Raw genomic sequence first — 14,855 nt, 5'->3', positions numbered from 1 at the left:
ATGCATATCAATAAAGTTGTTCTGCTCATCGCAACCAGCATAAGTTTTTGCTTAGGTGGAAATTTTACTGAGACAAATGCAGTGTCATGGCTAGAACAATATGGTTACATCACCACAAGTGAAACTGCCAGTACTGATATTACTGAAACACTAGAACAGTTTCAAGAAAGATATAATTTACCGGTAGATGGGAAATTAAATAAAGAAACGATGGAGTTAATGCAGAAACCACGATGTACACAAGGAGACAATGCTTACGCTGTAAAATCAGCATGGAAAAAATTTGATATAAAATGGTATTTTCCACAAGCAACCCCTCAAGCTTTGACAGTCACTAAAAGAGTATTTGAAATATGGGAAGAAGCATCAAAATTTAAGTTTACTTATCTGAGAATCCCAGATCCAAATCCGGATATAACTATAACAGTAGTTCCAAAACAGCACTATTTTCGATACAATTGTCAGGGTAACGACGAATGTCCTTTTAAATTTACAAGTGGTATATTAGCACATTCTTATTTTCCACCTACATCTGGGTGCATAGAAATTCATATGAATAGCAATCTAACATGGGATTTCAGTTTAAATTCTACAGCAGAAGGTCGAACAAATTTCTTTGCAGTCCTTCTCCATGAAGTTGGTCACGCTTTAGGTTTAGCACACAGTAGCGATAAGAAGGCTGTAATGTATCCCTTTTATGAAACCTTTCCTTCTCACATAACTGATGATGATAAAAGAGGCTTAGAAAAGTTATATGGACATAAAAGTAAATCTGCATCTATTCCAACTCAACCTAGGAGTAGTTCACCAACTACAACAGAAAGATCTAGGACAACCACAGCAGCTAGGACTAATAAATCAAAGCAAAATATAATAACGAATGTATGTGAATTGGAATATCCAGATTTAATATTTTTAGCGTATGCTCCATCATTTCCAACATACCGAATGTATATAGTAAGTAAGGATCTGGTATGGAAATATGACTTAAATAATGAAAAGATACCCACCAATGCTGAACAATTTATAAGATACTTTCCAAGGGGAATTACGAACGTGACACATGTTTTTCAAAGTTCCAATGGAGATATGATTGGTGTAAGCAGAAATCGTATATATGCAGCAGCATTTCCTAGCTTAAGAATTCATACAGATAACATGGTACCTGAAATCAATAACGCAAGAAGTATTAACGGTTTATTCCAAACAAATTCAGGAAAAAAATTTGTTTGTTTTGATGGTTCATTTATTGAATTTAATGATAAAGACATTATCTCAAGAGGACGCATAAGTGACGTTTTTCCAGGAATACCAAATGATATTACATCAGCATTTAATTACATCGATGGACATATATATTTCTTAAAGCACAACGTCTATTACAAGTTTAATGAATTTACAAGAAGTGTCATTGAAAAAGGTACTTTTAATTGGAATATGTTGGGGATCCCTTGTCCTGATAATGGATTAATAAAACAACTGAAATCCTTATTATCTAAAGTAAATTTATTTTATGAATAATTAATGTCTGGGGGTCCATCATCAATGGGATCTGGGGATCTGGGGATCTGGGGATTTTGTATGGGGAAAAGGTAAATAAAAATAAAGCATATTTTACAAGAAAGTCTTTTATTCGTTATTAGTAATCGATAATCGTAATCGCAAATCGTATTCGTTTAATCGAAGTAACGTTTTGTGATTATGATTAATACAACTAAAAGGTAAGTAATTACTTTACAAGAAAGTTTTTTTACATTTTACAGGTATAAACGTACAAAATATGTTTACCGAAAATGATACAAATATACAGATCGTCTTTACCAAAAGGTTTAAATTTTATTAGCATCTTAAATATCTGAGAATCTTACTTTTTTATTACGATTCCTGTGTAAGTCCTCCTCACAATCATATCTATCCTTTAGTTCAAAGAGTACCTCACAAAAACCATTTTGACACCAGGATGATTTTTTTCTAAATATCAAATGTAAGTCTGAAGCTAAACAACTAACATGAAAATTATCAGATTTAGCTTTTAGACATTTTTGTTTTTCAGAGAAAATTATTTTAAATACCCTGTAACATGGTCGACAGAGTAGCAAATTATATTTTGGTATTTGATAATACCTAAACCATAAGCAATAGTAGTCATTAAGTGCAAAAGTTTCAAAATCCTGACACTCTATAATTGCCTGACGAAGTTCAGGTGAAATATTCAATTCTAGATCATGATTCTCAAAGTCACAAACTTTAAAATGTTCATAAGGAACGGGATTAGTTTTAATTTGCATCCATTTAATTTTACTAAATTTTTGAACTATTTCCTCCGTTAATACCCATGGTAAAGGCGATTTACTAATAAATTTTGAAATTTCATGTATGTTTTCGATAATAGTGCTTATGCATAAATTCTGTAGACTTTCCATCTTCCACATCTGAAAAATGAATTCACCTATGTGTTATACTGTAGTGGCCCCAGGGCAACGTATCAAAAGTGTTGGAGAGTAAGTGCCGTTTGTTATCAAAAGGGTTTGAGGCTATTTTAGTTTGCTCAATACTGTAAACTTCATGTAATTTAGATTGTATACAACGCTGTGTTGCATAAAAAAGTGATTTTGTTTCGGCAGTTTCACGAAAACTTTTCAAACAATTCAAATAATCATCAAAGTTAATTTTCATCTTTACAACATTCATCTTAACCCCTTTCGACTTTTTAACATCTTTCTCCCCAGCCACTTTATATGTATATTGCTTTGAACGAAGACCAACGAAGTGAGTCATGATTTTTGAGTTATTCTCATCTTTCATTAGACCTGGCACTTTTTTGTTTACTAAAGGAATATTCCAAGGATTATTTGGGGGATAATCGCTTGTATCAAATCTATGAATGTCAGGCTTAATCATTTCCTCGTATATATCATTACATTCAGTTTCATAAATCAATCCATCAGTATCAATATAAAGCAATTTATTTTGATTTAATGGGATCGAATAATATTAAGCGTATTATAATAATAATTTGGAAATTCAATAGTCTCTAGCATGGACATATACGGTGTTAAAAGTTCACTATGTGCTTCCACAAGGGTGTTCACTTGCATTTCTGAGAGACAAAAGTTAATGTCGTGCTTGATTATTTCGAGGAATTTCATGCTGTTGTAGATTATTTGTCGAATTATGCAATATTCACCACACTGAATTTCAACAGGATCATCAGAGACGGTCACGTTTTCGTAGAAAAAACTTTGCTCATTGAGTTGGGTAATTAATTGTTCCCATTCATAGGCACTGAAAGATATTTTCTACCATGGCGATTTCCGCATAATTACAGCTGGAGTATATGTTCTGGCTGGACTTAGACCACAACCAAGTTGGTATGATCCATTTAACAACTGTGTGTACAGCAGATAATGGGTCTCGTTCTTGGCTGCTTCTTCATACTTCTCTAGAAGAGCATCCAGCTCATGATCGTAGTCTTCACATACGGTTGATGTTTCAGATGATGGTGAAAGGGTGACATCATACTCGCTGCCGCTTGAGTATTCAGTATCTTGGGAATACATTTTTACTAGCTAACTGACTGCAACACATTGAGAACGAAAAAACGTGTTTCTGCTAATTTTTCAGAATTCCCCCCACCTTTTTAGATGACAGCATCATTATCGATCCAACTATTATGTTTTACATCAAGGCCAAGCCATTTGACGTACATTTTTTTACCTTTACGACGTAAAACTTTTTCAACTAAGTAAATATCAGGATTGGTTGTTTTCTGTAACTCTTCATCGTAAAAGGCTCCTTTGATCGGTGCACCTTGCATGTCTTCGAGCATGTACGTTGCAGGGTTGGTAATATTGATTTTGGTAACTTTGAATAATTCTGTTGTCCGACTTTAAATTTTCGGGGACCTGCGATTTTTAAATGTGTAAATTTGTTTTTTAAAATCTCCTTTTCATTGGTTTTGCTCACTTGTGATGGTTTGTACCCCGTTTTTGAATGCTTTGTATTGTTGTATTCAGCCGTAACTGTGGGCAATATGTCAATCCACTTGTAAGTACCGTGTAAGCTGAAATACTTGTAAAGTTTGGATTTCAACGTTCTAATGACGCGTTCAGCCATGGCTGCTTTCATGGTAGTGAAAACAGAGTAGTGATTTATTTTATGTTTTTTCATTAAATTTTGAAACTTGTGATTTTAAAATTCAGTTCCCTGATCCGACTGCAGATTTTTAGGTGTTCGTTTACTGTGTGCGAGGATATCCGAAAATGCTCGAGTCAGCTCCTCACCCGGCTTTGTCTTTAATGGACGAGTCCACAGATATTTCGAAAAACAATCAATAACAACTAAAATTAATTTAAAATTTCTATTGTTATGAGAATGAGATCGCATTTCAGCCAAGTCCATCTGCCATAAATCGTCTAAGCCTTTGACTATTGTACGTCGTCTTGGATCATTTTTTCGAGCAGGTTTGTGTAGCTCGTTAACTAGTTGGACCTTTTCCATGGACGACGCCATTTCTACTTTCTAAAGCTTTAACTCTTTGGAGTAAAGGGTGTAAATATGTGTTAAATATAGCAAGTGTATCTTGGATTTCTTTTACTGCTGAAGATAAACGTTCATCCAACTCATACAAAGTCTTTGACAGCTCTGATACTCTACTATCTAGTAAAGATCTCATATCTGATTCATATCGAATGCTTTTCTGCCATTGCTCAAGATCATGAATCCTATTATCATTTATGGTTTGTAGATTTACCTGTAACTCGCTTAGTAATTTATTATTAGAGTTACTGGAAATGCAAGACCTTTTAAATTAAGGACAGTGGTGTAATGAGGATATGAAGTAGTTTTGTTAGCGTTTATGTTAACTGAATATAGTGCTGATACAATGGCCCAAGCAAAACAAGCCTGGTCGTTATTCTTATCATTGATACAAGCTCGTTTTTTTGGCAACTTTAGGATGCAATTGAATATACGATGAGGCTCCTTTAGCCATTTCAAATTTATTAATGTTTATTTCTAAAGATATAATTTGATTCAGTGCCCAACCACTCTGAGATTCCTCAAATTCAGATAAATCGGTCAAAACAATATTTTTAACGTAAACTTCAAACCAATAATTTAAATCGGTAGTCACATCAATAACTTCATTTTTAGTATTAAAGTATTTTCTTTCTAAAATTTCCACCTCTTCAGCTTTTTTGATAAATTCCCCACAAAATGTAGTATTTACTTTTAACATGCCCATTCTTTTTAAGTTGTATTCAATTTTCTTTTGAAATAGTTTAAAAGCATCGGTAAAAAACTGTAAAATATCTTTATGCTCTTTGTTAATAATTATTCCTGTTTGTACTCTACTTTGAAAAATTGATGCTATATTTCTCCATACAACCTTTGCTTTACTTCTACGTATATTATTTAACCCCCCGCCTGCAACGGAATTTAAATTTTGAAGTATAATTAAAAATCTTTTAAGGATCCCTACATTGGTTTGAAGTTTTCGTAGCGTCCCTATACTTAAATCGCCATCCTTAATAGCTAAATTGCATAAACATATATGTTTTTTAACTTGTTTTATCCAATTTTCTGTTTCTCCATCCGAACAACGCTTTTTTAAAAAAAGTAATTTTTCAGTTTCATCATCAAATTTTTTAATTATCTCACTACTAAGAATAGCGATTTCCTCAGAATTCATTTTTCAAAATTTTGGATATGAAAATCTACTTACAGTTTTTTAAATTTCAATTATTTCGAATGACGCTGCAGGATTTAGCTTGCTCGATGTGCTCACCAGACCTCTGAATACGACAGCGTACTTTTCTGTCCTCAACTGATCTATATAGGGGGCGTAGTCCTCGGTAACCCGCTTCGGTAGGAACACCACACTTTCCTCTAATTCTAGAAGCACCGATTGGCTAAATGCAGTGTTGACGATTTTACTGTTTATTATTTTATATGGTTTGTCAACTTCCAGTTGCTGTAGTTTTGTAATCGGTTTGACTTCTTTCTTAACAACAGAAACTTTGTTTAGTTTGTTTAGATCCATCTGAAATAATTGCGAATGTAAGTTCATTTGCTACATTGCAGATTCTATTATTAAAAATTACATGATTTTGAAGTAAATTAAAATAAAATTGCAACAGTGAAAATATGAAAAAAGACATTGACGTAATAAAAAAGCCAACATCATGTCTATATAATAGGATACATTACATACGAGTTTTAACAGCTCGTAATAGACGGTAAACGTGGACTAGGATACAAACGAAAGTCATAACTTAAGAATGTACACACGAATAGCAACGAATACCAAGCTACGCTGTCTCTTGCAGGTCTGAGGAAAATTGCAACAGTAAATCATAAAAGATGACATTGAAATGATAAAAAACTAAAACTGAGGTAAAATTGTAACAGTAAAATATAAAATATTATAAAACATTAAAATGGTAAACATACAGAAACTACAAAATCACAGTTATACAATAGGATGCATTACGTACGAGTTTCTACAGCTCGTAATAGAAGGTAAACGTGGACCAGGACGCAAACGAAACTCATTGCGAGTTTCTACAGCTCGTAATAGAAGATAAACGTGGACCAGGACGCAAACGACACTCATAACTTACGAATATACACATTAATGTTTGAAAAAATGATTTACCGGCAAATACACTATTATGTAGATTTCAGGTCTTTAAGGTAGAATCGCAGTAGTAAAACATTAAAATGATGAAAAAGCAGAAACTACAAGATCATTATTATATAATAATAGGATGCATTACGTACGCCTTTCTACAACTCGTAATAAACGTGGACCAGGAGGCACACGCAACTCATAACTAAATATACACACATGAGGGCTTGAAACACAAACAGCATTTACCGGTAGAAAAGCGGAAACTACAAAATCATAGTTATACAATAGGATGTTTCTACAACTCATAATAGAAGGTAAACGTGGACCAGGACGCAAACCACACTCATAACTTAAGAATATGCACAAGAAGGCTTGAAGCAAACAAGCATTTATCGACAAATACGCTATTATGTAGATTTCAGAACTTTAAGGTAAAATCGCAACAGTAAAACATAAAATATGAAAAAACATTAAAATGATGAAACAGTAGAAACTACAACATCATAGTAATATAATAGGATGCATTACGTATGAGTTTCTACAGCTCGTAATAGAAAGTAAACGTGGACCAGGACGCAAACGGAACTCATTACTAGTTTCTACAGCTCGTAATAGAAGATAAACGTGGACCAGGACGCAAACCACACTCATAACTTAGGAATATGCATAAGAAGGCTTGAAGCAAACAAGCATTTATCGACAAATACGCTATTATGTAGATTTCAGAGCTTTAAGGTAAAATCGCAACAGTAAAACATAAAATATGAAAAAACATTAAAATGATGAAACAGTAGAAACTACAACATCATAGTAATATAGGATGCATTACGTATGAGTTTCTACAGCTCGTAATAGAAAGTAAACGTGGACCAGGACGCACACGGAACTCATTACTAGTTTCTACAGCTCGTAATAGAAGATAAACGTGGACCAGGACGCCAACCACACTCATAACTTACAAAAAATTACATAAGAATATACGCAAGAAGACTTGAAACAAAACGCATTTACAGGTAAATAGGCTCCAGGTCTTTAAGGTAAAATTGCAACAGTAAAACATAAAAGAAGACGGAAGACTTCTGAAGTAGCAAATAATTAAATACCAAAAATATTTACTTACTTTTTTTTAGTTTTATTGATCACACTCACAAAACGATTACTTGGTGTAGTTTGTGACTGACAGAAACTCTATGAAATGGCTATCCCCCGATTTCAGTTTAAATAGTAGCTACTTCGGAAATGCCTCGTGAACACATTCACGTTTTAATTGCATCTTTTAACTAGTAATTTGTAAACGATTAAAAAACACTTGCACTTAATTCGTGGGAACGACATGTGCATAATATTTATAGAATTTGTACATCCTTTAACTAGTAATTTGCAAACCATTGGAATGTGGATGTATCCGGTTCACTCGTGGGAACGACATATAATATTTATAGTTGGTGCATTAACGTATGACATCATTGGAATGTGGATGTATCCGGTTCACTCGTGGGAACGACATATAATATTTATAGTTGGTGCATTAACGTATGACATCATTGGAATGTGGATGTATCCGGTTCACTCGTGGGAACGACATATAATATTTATAGTTACTGTCAGCGTATTTCCCGCGGTTCACTCATTTCGCCACACGTGCATTAACGTATGCCATCATTGGAATGTGGATGTATCCGGTTCACTCGTGGGAACGACATATATAGTTGCCGTTGCGTCAGCGTCCACATTGCAATATATTTTTATTACTTGGAGGTACTCACGTATTTTTCTTTGAATTCTAAAAGCACATTGTAGAATGCAGGCGGGGTGCATTCGTTTGTATGAAATTATAATACTAAAAAATCGTTGCTTTTTGTCGACACCGTATCTACATTGCCTAATTTTGTTACATAACGCCATTTTTACCGCCCCCGGAGGCCCCACCCTATGGGATTCTTCTTCAGAGGCCTCAACGCCGCTGGCCGCCAACACGTCTACTTCTCACCCCCTACAGGGTGCGACAGGGTGTACTTCTTAGGGTTCTTTTATAACGATAGGGTTCTTCTTCAGAGGCCCCAACGCCGCTGGCCGCCAACACGTCTACTTCTCACCCCTATGACGACAGGGTGTACTTCTTAGGGTTCTTTTATAACGACAGGGTTCTTCTTCAGAGGCCTCAACGCCGCTGGCCGCCAACACGTCTACTTCTCACCCCCTATGACGACAGGGTGTACTTCTTAACGACAGGGTTCTTTTATAACGACAGGGTGTACTTCTTGCACCAGAGGCTACGGCCTCAACGCCATCCTAGCCATCAAGCTGGCCGCCATCTTGGATCTTGGATCTCAGATTCCCATATCTCTACTACTCGCACTTTTGGCCAAGTATGAAAAAGATACGTCGAATACTTTTAAAATGCTGGGCAAAAATAGTTTTTAAATTTTTAGATAAAACACCCTGTAACTTAGTAAGGAACCACATTCTATTTAAGTGTTTTAGGTTAAATCTTCGTATTTTGTGCTAAGGTTTCTCCAGTTACTATATGGACAATTATTAATGAAACACCCTGTATACACCTTATTTTTAAGATATTTTAAAAGTACATACTTACAAGTATATATTAAGAACATACTTTTAAGGGATATTCGATGAAGGTATATTCCAACAATATACTTTTAGGAATATTCCGAGATACTACGTACACGAATGTGCTCAGTATATTCGGTACGAGAATATTCTTTGAAGTATATTCAAATAACATGAAATGTAGAATTTTTTATGGTATATGCTATGCTTGTACTACGCATATACTAAAAAGAATATACTCCGTCGAATGTTGGTAGTATATGCTTTGAACATGATGTGAACATCATTGTTATGTGGGTAGCAAGAGCTCGCTGGCTAAGCGCTAAGTGTATTTTCTATTAATGCAATAACTTGGGCGGCTTTCTCTGGTGTAGTATGCATTAAACTCACACACACCTGACCACTAATTAATTATGAAAAGCAAACAATATGGAATTGTTAGTTGCAAAGGCAATACTAACAAATTTTGACAAATTTCATATTATCGTTTTTCTTCTTTAAGTGCCGTCTCCTACTCGGAGGTTGGATATCATTATCCCTATCTTTACTCTATCTACCGCTGCTCTTATGAGTTCTATATAGAACTTCATTTAAACCAGTCCCTTAAATTCTTTAACCATGACACTCTCCTTCTTTCTATACTCCTTTCCCTGTATATCTCTTATATTTCCCTGTATTATCAGTCCCAGCATTTGATATCGCTGTCCCCTCATTTATTACGTGTCCCAGGTATGGTAACTGTTTTATTTACATTATATTACGTATTTACTTTATTCTTGTTTTCTATTTCTAATTTTTTTATTTATACATATTGCATATTAATTTGTTTTGTTGTTTAATCTAAAATCCTTGTTCTGCAATAATTCAGGATTACTTTTAGGAAGCTCTCATACCAAAAGCGATATCCGAACGATATTTGTAACAGGCAACATCCCATATAGTCCAGACTGTATCGTCGCCCCCGTTAGGTAAATTATTCCGATCATTTTTTTTTGCACAAACGTTTTTCTTAAAAAGAGGTCCTTATAACAAATACACAGAGTGCCGGGAGGTGCCGCGGTCGGAAAATTGTTTAAACAATTTTTTTTAAACAACTTCAAAAATCAATTTTTTCACTTCGTACCAATTTTTTTTAGATTCTTTGGAATATTATGAGCAAAAAGGGTCTCTTATGAATTTTCTCTAAAATTAATTGTTGTCGAGTTATACGCGATTTAAAATTTGAAAAACGCGAAAATGGTCATTTTCAAGGCTTTAACGCTGTTAGGAATTATTATTATGAAAGTCAGAAAAAGACTAAATCAAAGTTTAAAGCACCCCCTACATGATCCTGAAGAAATTTGTGTCAATAATTTATTACTAAACTGTTATTTTTAACTATTAGCGCTAACAGCGTATGGAGGCGGCCGTCAATGTGAGTGCGAGTAAGATGCACCATTGGTTGCCGGAATGGTGCATCTCTTTCCCACTCACATTGACGGCCACCTCAATACGCTGTTAGCGCTGATTAATTAAAAATAACAGCTTAGTAATACATTAATGACACAAATTTCTGCAAGATCATGTAGGGAGGGGGGGGGGGGGGGATTTAAACTTTTATTTAGTCACTCTTTGACTTTCATAATAATAATTTATAACCGAGTCATAAAGCCTTGAAAATGGTCATTTTGGCGTTATATATATATATATATATATATATATATATATATATATATATATATATATATATATATATATATATATTTAAAAACATAAATTTTACCGAAATGGTGGATGTGTGAATTGTTCGTAAGGGGATTTTTCCACATTCTCTATTTCATCTATTATATATATATATATATATATATATATATATATATATATATATATATATATATATATCTTAGCTTAGCTATATCTTAATCTTAGCTTTGATTCCAGGCCATACTGGAGTAAAGGGGAATACAGAGGCTGATAAATTGGCAAATATATAGTCAAGACTTTAAACATTTCTGCAGACATTGAAATATATAAATTTCACTTTTTACCTTTTATTAAACACAAAATTGTAAATGAGTTTAAAGTTGAATGGACAAAACAGTTTAAAACTAAAGTGATTTTTCTACAAACCCTTGGTTCCACAAATTCACATTTGGGGATCGAAGGCACTTGACATCAATTATTAGAATGCGTTTGGGTCAATGCCTCATACCAGATCATTATTGGTTTAAAATCAATTGTAGTGATACTCCTTTTTGTGAATGTGGACAAAAGTATAACTCATATGTTACTGAATATGTTACAAAATAAATCAACTTGACCTGTATCAGGAACTTGTTAATACAGGAAGTCCAACCCCCATTTCAATATAAAATTGTCTACATAATATTAATGACCAAATCTTAAGAACGATCAATCAAATTAAAATATAAAATAGTTATTTGACAATCATAATACAATAAATTTAACGAAGGGAATATGGAAAAATCCAGACCCCTTGAAAAGAGTATTCCCTTCCAATTGCAGTCTAAATACGAGAACTGGCCAAGTACCTAAGAAGTGGAGGCCAAGAAACTAAAAGGAGAAGAAGTGATTTTGGCGTTTTTCAAATTTTAAATCGCGTATAACTCGAAAACAATCAATTTTAGAGAAAAATCACAAGAGACCTTTTTTGTCCATAATGACCCAAAGAATATAAAAAATTTACGAAGTGAAAAAATTGATTTTTTGAATTTGTGTAAAAAAAATTGTTTAAACTATTTTCCGACCGCGGCACCTCCCGGCACCCTGTGGATTTATTATGAGGACGTCTCTTTCAGTAAGTTTGTGCAAAAGAAAACGAATCCGAATAATTTACCTAACGGGACCAACAATACATCATGGTCTAATAAATATCTGCGGTTAATTTATGTCTTCAATGCACTTAAACTACCTAGAATTCTTTAAAAGCTCGTTCGGGATCGGATTCTCAAAAAAGGGCAGTAGAGTGGGCTGTGTGCCAAAGGCCCAGATGTGTGTATTTGGGATTGAGGGCGTACAATAAGAGGGATAATAGGGCATTATAATTTTTGATATAATAGGTTTATTGGTCAATTATAGGTCAATTTTTTACAATAATTTGTTTACTTACATAATAAACTTAAAAAAGTCTTAAAAGCATAGACATGCTTGTTGACTTATCTATATAATGTTTACAGATTAATATTTACAGTTTTTTTGACAAATCAATTTTTTCTAGTATAATTTAAATTTGTTAAATTGGTACACAAATCCCTTTTTTATTTAGTCCAAGTAGTATAAATAATTTTATATATATAATCTATATCTAAACCTTTCTTAAGGTGTTCGAAAAATACATTTCATGCATCTATATCAATTATATCATATACAAATCGTCTCCACTCTTGCTTATTCTTGGACCTTCGTTTCGCTTCAGTCGAAGTTGTATTTTTCTTCTTCAGAATCCTTACCACTTCATCGTTCCAGGTTTTCTTTGGTCTCCGTTTTCCTCTCTTGTTTTGTGTACTTTTGCCTCCCATACGCGTTTTACTTGTCTATTGTCGTTCATTCTACACAAAAGCCAAAAGGATTTAAGCTTGTTCTTATCTAGTATTTGTGTTTTTGGTTCGACTTGTAGTTCTTCTGTTACAATGCTGTTTCTTATTCTATCGCGTCTTGTAATTCCTTTTACTTTTCATGGGTACTTCATGTCCATTGAGTTTATTCTATTTTTCGATGATTGTGTTAGCACCCAGCTCTCAGTAGTATAGGTGAGAATCGGCCTGAAGATCATTTTATATACCCCCATCTTCGTCCTGCTGCTTACTTCTTTCTTTCCAATGTTATTTCTTTCTTTCTTACTTCTTTCTCTGTTTAAGCTGTAGTACATTCTGGAGTCATGGTTATCCTTTCGTTGACTTCTTCTTCTGATCTTCCTCCATTTTCTATTTTCATACCCAGGTATTTATGTATATGTTGTTACTTGTTCAAATTTTTGGTTATTTATCTCTATATTTACTTGAGTATCCTCATTTCCCATGACTATTATCTTTATTTTCTCCATGTTCTTTTTCATATTTCTTTCTAGGTGATATTTTTAAAGTTTATGGGCAATTGATAGTCCGTTCGCTGACGGTAAAATAATGCAAAACCTATAAATTTTAAAGATCCGCTTAATTGGCATGAAATTTGGCATATACATATTATGTAGGTAGCATGGGGGCCCAGCTTCATCCCTTCTCGATACGCTCAAAATAAGACCGGAAATGGATAAACTAACTAATTCTAAGCAACTTTTGTTTTATAGCATTTTTTCACTAAGTTAAAATTTTCGAATTATTTGCGAGTAAATATGTTCAGAAAAAACACATTTTCAGACGGTTTCTTGCAACTAACTCAAAAAGTAAGTATTTTATCGAAAAAAAACACTCTTAGCAAAAATATATCCCATAAAAAAGTGAAAAAATGGTTTAGGTATGAGATTACCTAGTAAAAGAAGAGTTATAAGTAATGAAAAATACATTGATACTCGCCAAATTTCAAATCGAATATTTCAACGTGAAATAACCAAAAAATAAAGCACTTTTTGGGAAAAACTCATTAAAACTTTTTTAAATTGTTTAAAAAAAACTTTAATTTTGTTTTAGTAGCAAAAGTAAGCAAGTTACGCTCAAAATAACGTTGATCCCTTCCTTTTTTGGTAAAAAAATTGTGAAAATCACCCCCTAATTAGCATCCTCAGTGAAATTAATCATTACCACTTCATAAGTTGCTTTACTCGTGTATACTTATATTATTGTTTATATGGTAAGTTTCACCGGTTGGAAGTGCTTATTTTTGAAGGGGCTGTAGTCGAGGCTTGAACTAGTCACTAATTACGAGTGCATGCACATTTAAATTTTTCAAAAATTCTTATTAGTTTTCTCAGGATTAAAAAAAATGAATCCATTTAAAAAGTATTGGACCGAAATTTTGCGCAAGTATTGTATATTTTTGTAACCAGTATTTTAAAAGCTTTTAAATGAGGTGTTACATGATGTACTTTCCGATTAAAAAAAATCTTAGTTATGACTGTCACACGAATATACTATGATTGTTTTAAAAATCGACCTGTCCGATTTGCATATTATGTCCTAAAAGTAAATAAGTTAATATGTTCAACCTCAAGTCAAAATTCATCAGAGTATTACCCTTGGGAGGTAAATAGAGTCGTTGCAGAGGATTATCCAAAAATATTAACAACAATAGTGTAGCATGAACATGCTGAACCCATTTTTTTTTCTCTGACGTCTTCTTAAAAATTGCCAAGCTACAATAACGTCTTCTTCGCTTGAAGACATTTCAAATACTGATATTTGATATACTTACTGAAGTTCCAAAATTATAGCACGCTCCTGTATTCTACATTATATAAAATGTGTGCATGCGACGTTATCTCTGTTGAGTATAAACAGATGTACGCTATTATGAAATAAATGTGCAACATTTTACGTATGTATTTTATCGTATGTGTTGCATTTGGTTTGCGAGCTCGCTTATACTTTGGCAACAATGCCAACTTACATCTCTGACGTAGATAATGACGTATAACGGTAATTATACTGTACAGACTGTATTTGTAAAAAATTTCCACGTTGACAGTTGGTTTATCTGACAGTGACAGCAGTGACAG

General features: G+C 33.5%; 1 protein-coding gene across 1 annotated transcript; it reads left to right on the top strand.

Moving 5' to 3' along the window:
* Nucleotides 1–1,521, top strand: LOC126890688 (matrix metalloproteinase-18-like). The gene has a single exon (XM_050659829.1). It carries the CDS (start codon nt 1–3, stop codon nt 1,519–1,521), a length of 1,521 nt encoding a protein of 506 aa, XP_050515786.1.
* The last annotated feature ends 13,334 nt before the right edge of the window (nt 1,522–14,855 follow it).

This window comes from Diabrotica virgifera, chromosome 1 (genome assembly GCF_917563875.1).
Source record: "Diabrotica virgifera virgifera chromosome 1, PGI_DIABVI_V3a".
NCBI classification, from domain to species: domain Eukaryota; kingdom Metazoa; phylum Arthropoda; class Insecta; order Coleoptera; family Chrysomelidae; genus Diabrotica; species Diabrotica virgifera.
The sequence above is the reverse complement of the archived record's forward strand: the minus strand, read 5'-3'. Positions and strand labels throughout refer to the sequence as shown.

What these genes read in the sequence shown, in the direction of transcription:
- LOC126890688 (XM_050659829.1), top strand. Translation starts at nt 1, where the DNA reads ATGCATATCAATAAAGTTGTTCTGCTCATCGCAACCAGCATAAGTTTT.